We start from the raw sequence: 7490 nt of genomic DNA, 5'->3' as shown, positions 1-7490 counted from the left end.
TTGATGTCCGATTCCGTTGCAATTCAGAGAACCCCAGAGACGGGAAAGACGAATGAGTTCCCATCCCTTGGCCTGGGATGAGTGACATTTTCCAGGGTATTCGAAGCCCAAGCCATTCTTCCCCATCCCCCTGTGGCTACCATCCTGGATGGGTGCGACCCTCTCGCTTCTTGGCTGATCAAAACATGCGCCCTTTGGAGGAAAAAAAAAAGAAAAGAAAAGACCATGTGCATGGTCCTGTGTGTCTCCCCTCCCCCCACGGTGCTCTCAACGCATGGAGCATGCAAAGAAGCACAAATCGCTGCAAGGGGGGGGGGGGGGGAGAAGCCAGGGCTTCATTCATTCACCCTTCTCTCCGCAACGTGGTCTCTGTGCCTGTCCTTCGTGCACAGAGGGGCGGTGAGTTCCTGGAGAAATTCCTCCCAGGGTCCCCGATATGGCTTGATTTCTCTCCCCCCTCCCCCAAGCTTAGTGATCCCCGACAGAAGATTGCAAAGAATAAAGAGACACATCTCCCTGTCCGTCCTAGGGAGCCACCATAGATGAGATCAGCTCCCTCCCCCCTCCCCCAGCACCTCTTTTCTCCGGATCGAGGGATTTTTATGGTCCCCTTCCCCACGGACACTGTCCCCACACTGCCTGCAAAGCCTCCCCCTCCCCCTGGCGCCAGGGAATCCACCTCTCTCCTTTGATTAAGAAGTTTACACCGGGCAAATCCCATTCAAGCCCTGGGAAGCCATGGGGGGAGGGTAGCCAGGCTGGGGGTGGGTGGGCTTGAGGTTTAGAGAAGGCCGAGAGGGAAGGGGGAGGGGGGAAGCTGGAGGGACCCTCGCTGAGATGAAGCCAATGTCCCCAAATCTAAGGGCTGCCTTGGCCAATTGTAAATACAATAGTAATTTATTTATGATGATTATTTTTTTAAAATAAAGGGTCAGGCTCCCCCCGGCTGTGCCCGCCCCTCCCACTGCAGGGGCTGGGCTTTGGGCACCACCACGTGGCTTCCTCTTGCAAACATTTTCACTCATTTTTTCAGGTCGATTTTATTTAGAGGCGGTGCCAGGCAGTCTCACCAAACGTCCTGTGACACATGAGTGCGACTCAAAGGAGTTGGGGGGCTGGACGAAAAGCAGCCGCACTTTTCCCCAGCCCGCCATCCCAGTTGAACCAACCAACTCCCCCACTGAGCCTGTAATCACCAGGAATCCCACCTCCTCCCCCCCCCAGCCCCTGCCCAGAGGAAAAGCCTAAAAAACAACCACCACCAACCACCCAACAACTCGCTTTCCCAGTTGTTGGGCTCCAGTTTGAATTGGGAACGTTCCCCCCCTTTTTTTTAAAGTGTGGGGGTGTTTTTGGTTGTTTTTAAAGACTCTGTAAAGAAAAGTTGTTTCCCCCCCCCCCCCCTATCACCCCCCCCTCCCCCCCCCCTTCCCTCTCTTAACACCCACCCACCGACCATCCACATCTCTTGTGATCCACCATGAACAAGCTGTACATTGGGAACCTAAACGAAAACGTTACTCCAGGCGATTTGGAGAAAGTCTTCAATGACCACAAGATCTCCTTCAGTGGTCAGTTTCTGGTGAAATCGGGCTATGCCTTTGTGGATTGCCCTGATGAGCAATGGGCTATGAAAGCCATCGAAACTTTTTCTGGTAAGCAGATTATCTCTCTCTCGCTCTCTTCCCCTCCCCCCCCCCCCCTTCTTCCTTTCTGGTTTTGCACCAAATCTCTTAGTCTCTGCAAAATAATACCGATAAGGGAAAGGGGGGGGGCTCTGCTGTTCTAACCCCCCTCCCTTCTTTCTCACGGCTCCCCCAGTTCATCTCTGATGAACGCACCCACTCAGCCATGGCCCTCCTGTTTCGCCAGCGGGCCGGATCCCCTGGCGTTGCCCAGGGCCTTACACGGATCGCCTTGAAACAACCAAAATCACGAAACAGTCTCCTTCTCCCCCCCCCCTCACCCCACCCCCATCCAGCAAATCGGGTGGGTGCGACGAAGGCCACGCGGAGCCGGCACCAGCAAAGCCGCGCGTGGGGGAGCCGAGATCCCCGATTCCCACCCACCCCCCGACTAGCTTGGGAGACCGATTCTCCCCTCTGCTCCCCCCCTTTGCCTTCCACCTTCAGCCAGAGCACCCCGTATCCGGGCTGGGGGGGTCCCCCTGGATCCAGCCCCTCCCTCCAAGCAGCGCCAGGCCATTCGGGGTTCCCAGCAGCCTTCCCCTGTCCCCCCAGCTTGGCTCCCCACAAGGCGTGGGGGTCGTAATCCGTGTGTGTGTGTGGGTGGGGGGGGGTCCCATCTGCAGGAGAGGAGGGGGGCGTGGGACTTTAGCCATTTTGATTTGAACGTGGGGTTTCCTGGGGCATATGTGTTGTAGCGCGAAGGTCGCCATGCTGTGTTTCTCATAGAGAGAAACTACTAGGGAAGCAAATAATTTTTTTTTGCTGATGCCAGGATCGCTCAAACTCGGATCTTCCTTTTCTCCCCCTTCTCCCCCCCACCCCCAATAAATAAATCAGTTGCAAGGCAGATCTCCCCATTTTGAAGGGAGAAATCCCTTCATTTCATTGAGTAACATTTTATCTTTTCAGCCCTGGTGTGAAAAAACTCTGCCCCTGAGAGCCCTACACACAAAAAGAACGGAGCTTAACATTTAATTCCTTTTTCTTTCGCTGAAACAGACTTCTCTGTTCAAAACACAGCTCGGGGGGAGCAAAGGACTCAAATGTCCCCAAGCAGCATTGTCCAGGGAGCTACTGGCCAGTACCTCCCAATGCTCCCCAGCTTGAAACCAGTTTTGTATTTAATAAAGTGCCCTGGTAGAGGAATCAGAACATGCATTTGTGCTGTGTGGCCCATCGTCACTGGAATTAAAATGAAAAGGTTTAGGGGCAAGAATGTTACCCAAACCTTTCTGCATCCCACCCCTGCTCAGATTTTAAAAAAAAGACACATTTTGTTTTTAGGGAAAGTGGAGCTACATGGAAAACAGCTAGAGATTGAACATTCAGTACCCAAAAAGCAAAGGTAATCGTGTTCTAATTCCTCTTATTTTTCCCTGTTGGAAGGTTATAGCTAAACTAATTGGGGGGGGGGGTGTTTTGGGGGGGGGGGATTTATCATCACAATTATGGGCCTGTGAAATGAAATTGAAGAGGGGATTATTGGGTTTTAGAGCTGCCCAAAGCTAGGCATGAGTCAATTCTGATGATCAACTTTTACATTTTGTCTTTATTGTTTAAGTTACTTTGAAAGTAAGTTTAAAAAAAAAAACAAACCACCAGATACTAAATAGTGGTTTGGTGTACTGCTGAGATCTTGGTGAAGGCTCCCTGTTGTTTTGTTCACTTTGAAATGCCTTTTACACAGTTTTAAAATGTCTTACCTAATATTTTAAAAAAAGTTAAATTGGATTTTTTTTAAAAAATTGGGGCTTGTTTTCACATTTCATGCCAAGGCGTAGTTAAAATTAAGGAAATTGACCCAGCTTCTTGTGGAAAAGAACTCTCACTGAGCTATAATGATTAAATTTCCTCTATCTTTACTTTAAACATGAAAACGTGTCTCCCTTCTTTACAAGTATAATTTCTTCCACTAGATTTTTTTTCAGAAGTCTACAATTTTCTCCATGGTCTTGGCCTTTTGTTGTTGGGTGTTCACTTTGGGCTGACAATTTATTCTGGTTACCAGCAGATATTTTGCAGTTTAGGGCAGATCCAACATGAAGAAGAAGAAATATTTTCTAGAAAAGATACATTTCCTCTACCCCACAGGAAGCAGGCGAGTTGGCCCAAAATACAAATAGTCTACGTTGAATTCTAGCAGAATCTGTAATATGCTTGATCCACGTGACCAGGCAGTTACTTCAACAACAGAGCAGGAGGGAGGTGGCTTCTTAAAAGATTGTTTTAGCTTTTTTATGACTGAAAAAATATACTTGAAGACTCTAGTGGAATCAGTCTTACTAGCAAAGGGTAAGCCTTAATTTTTGCTTTCCCAGCTCTCTTTTTTTCCCCCCATTTGTTGGCCTTTTAAAATTACCCACCAATATGTCCATTGAATCCCAGAGACTGGAGGGCTGAAAGCAGGGTGTTCTATGGGTCAGTGAGACCCAGTAGGTTTAGCTCAAACCTCAAAACCGATCTAATCATTTAATGTAAAATATTTTAGCAGTAAGCCCCCAACGCATGCATTGATGATCAATATTGCTTATTACAGTGTTCAAAGACTTGGTTGTGGTGTAAAATTTCGATTGAATGAAATGTTGTTGGAAAGGCAATTACAATATGAGAGGTAACATTATAAAATCGAAAAAAAAGTCTGTTTTTTTTTTTCCGTAGCACTGCTAGAAAATCAATAGGTTGTGTGGAACACAGTAGACTTCAAGCTATTAGTTCACTTTCTCCCAACCCTTTTCAGACTTTATTAACAGTATCAAAGAACAGCTATACTCAGTAGGTTGTGTGGAACACAGTAGATTTCAAGATATTGCTTGGTTTGCTTTCTCCTAACCCTTTTCAGACTTTATTAATAATGTCAAAGAGCTATTCTTAAATGTAAACACAGTGTAATTCAAACAAATTGTGGCTTAAAGTTTATAATAAGAGGAATCAGACCTAAGATTAGTTAGCAATTTTTAGTGAGAAACAAGAGAAATAAAATTAATTACATATAGAATCTATATGCCATAGTGTGGTGGTTTTATATATACACACACATATATATGTGTTCACACATACACACACTGTCTGCTTTATTTAAAGCTACAGAAGCCATTTTTGATGTTGACGTTCTCCTTAAAGTGCTTAACTTCAAATAACTTTTATTAGTACAATATTGTGGTGGTGTTCAAGTTGGATATATTCTCCTATCACTTAACTATGGTTTGATAAAGTAACTTTGTCTCAATTTCCTAAGTCAGGCTTGTATTTCTGTTTTTTTTCTAAAAATGTTAGTAAACTTGGAAATTGTTAGACAAATATAATCTTTACTAGATGGTATACCATATTTTTTCTCTTTTTTAAATACAGAGTGATATTATGTTAGAGGTGGTGTTTCTATGTGAGTTTGTTCTTCTGGTGGTTTTGAGTTTGGATTTTCCAGTCTAAAGACATATAGAACAGAATTAGTTAATTAAGTAGGATAGGCAAGGATTCAATCAGATGTTCTCACTGTGATTTCTTAAAAATAAAATGAAATAAAACCTGACAAGGTTGTTAAGTACAGAAATTAAAAAAAAATAAAGTTACATTCACTCATTTACTTTTCTGAGAATTTTAAAAATAAAAGTTGATTTATGGATTGGATCTGTTTGATTAGAAATTAAAAATAATAATGCTCAGTAAGACTGAAGGATGTTTTTGGAAATGAATGTATTTGATTAAACTTCATATAGTGAATGCATCTTTCATGAGGGTTTCCTTTCTTCTTTAAAATGTTTCTTCTCTTCTCACTTCTAATATAAATATGAATTAAAATATGCAGAATAAACTAACAGTACACAAGAGAATTGTTGGTATGTATTTCTGCCCCCAAAATATAAGAGAAACACATTCATTTTGTTAATGCTGATAGGAAACCATTTTAAATAAATACCTTTAAAATATTAGGTTAAAAAGAAAGAAAACACTCTGATGCTAAGTATACAATGTCATTGTTTGGAGATTAATAAAACTTTCAGTTTTATAATATTAATCTTGCTTAGGTTAAAGTTTCTCTCATTGCTATTCTGTGACTTTACTGAGGAGGAGTTGGCAAAATTAGGAATTATGGTTTAAAAAGAAAACACAAAAAACCTGAAAAATTGTGTGTGTGTTGAAAGGCTTACTGAAGAAATGATCCCTTCAATAAATGAGTTTTTACCCCCAAACCCCTATAAGATTAAGAAATGTTTTAGGGGGGTAGATCTGTCTGAAACTGAAAAGACTTTAAGTGGATAGATTTGAAAAAAAGAATGAATGAATAAAGGGTGGGGGGGAGAAAGAAAGAATGAAAGAAGTGAATCCATCAAGCAAACATTCCAAATATGAGGAATGTGGAAGTGAGTAGCCCAGAGAGAATGAAACTTAGTAATTGGGGGAAATAGTGAATATGCCTGATAACAGCCAATACACGTAAAACTAAAAGGATTTGCACAGGTTATTTTTAAGCAAAGGCAACTTGTAAAGAACAGATACAGTTAGAAAAGTTTGTCCCCCCCAAACAGAAGAAGGAAATTTATTAATTACAAGCAGATATTTAATTGTCTGCTGCATTGCTCTGGATATAATGTAACAAGTTTGCTTGAGGGGGGATTGTACCTTTTTTTCCCAGTTTTTGTTTCAAGTTAATACCTGTGTAGAAATATGATTTTGTACATGCATAATCCCATTATGAGTGTGTTCATAATGAAATATTTTAGAACTTTGTTTAAACAGCAAGTGGCACCTTTTTCTTTTAACGTATTAGTTGACAAAAATTGCATCTTACTCGCTTCTGATTTCTTGGGTCTACAAAAAGTTCATAGAAAATCTAGATAGTTCTTTTTTTTTTTTGTTTTAATTTGGGAAAACTTTCTTGAATGTTGAGACAAATTAAATTTATAATCCATTCTTGAGGTTATTTACCTCCCGCAAATCAGAGATGGTTAACTTTTTAAAGGTTCTGCCTTTCCAGAGAAGTTAGCACCATTCTTGTTAAGAGCAGTTTCTGAAAGTTTAAATGCCTGAGATAAGGAAAAAAACATCCCTTTTAATATTCTAAACTTTTATTTAAGATCTCCTTTTTGGTTATCTTAATAGGTTCTCTTTGGACTTAGTACATTTAAATCAGTGATTATTAATACTGATTAATACACCCTCAATAGCTGTAGTAAATGAACACTGTTGGTGATTTCCAACCATGAAGGCTAGAAATAATTTGTCAGTTCCATGTTCTTCTGGAGTAAATTTGAAAAATTAGGTTGCAAGTTTTGATCACTTGAGATGTGCGCAATTTTAATATAACTGAAAATAAAAGATAATCTTAACAATTTACAGTTTGAAGCAATTGGCTCACCCCTTATTTTCCCAGTAAGCAAGTGTCTGTCAGAAGTTGCAACTTAATTGCAAACTTTCTAACCTCAGCTTTTGGACCAATGAAAAATGAAGACCTGTAGATGCCCTTTCTGAATCGGTTTCTCCAATAGAGATTGATGATACTTTTGTCTTTTAGATTAAAACCATTTAAAAATAAATAAATACGGTGTTTTTTTCTCCTTAAAAAAGTTACAGCTTTAACAATTTAGACACTTAAGAAGGCATCCGTCCCCCTTCCTCCCCCCAGATATAGAAATGTTAATGTTTTCCAGAATGTGCCACTAGGACCTAGGAAAGTTCAGAAAGCAGGAGAGGCTGTTGAAAAATAAGATTGAGTTAGTCCAGTGTTTGAAATTCCAGGCTGAAGAAACAGAAAGAATCCCCTTCTACCTCTAGTAGTAATTCACAGGTTTTCCTGACTTAATGAAT

General features: G+C 41.4%; 1 protein-coding gene across 1 annotated transcript in view; it reads left to right on the top strand.

Moving 5' to 3' along the window:
• The first annotated feature begins 1430 nt into the window (after window positions 1–1430).
• IGF2BP1 (insulin like growth factor 2 mRNA binding protein 1) overlaps window positions 1431–7490 on the top strand; it is a 62958-nt gene continuing 56898 nt past the window's right edge. The window contains exons 1-2 of the mRNA XM_034755971.1: window positions 1431–1655; window positions 2973–3033. Coding sequence (XP_034611862.1) covers window positions 1481–1655; window positions 2973–3033 — 236 coding nt within the window. The 5' untranslated portion in view covers window positions 1431–1480. The remainder of the gene's footprint in view (window positions 1656–2972; window positions 3034–7490) is intronic.

This window comes from Trachemys scripta, chromosome 23 (genome assembly GCF_013100865.1).
Source record: "Trachemys scripta elegans isolate TJP31775 chromosome 23, CAS_Tse_1.0, whole genome shotgun sequence".
Taxonomy (NCBI): domain Eukaryota; kingdom Metazoa; phylum Chordata; order Testudines; family Emydidae; genus Trachemys; species Trachemys scripta.
This window is presented reverse-complemented; position numbering and strand designations above follow the sequence as displayed.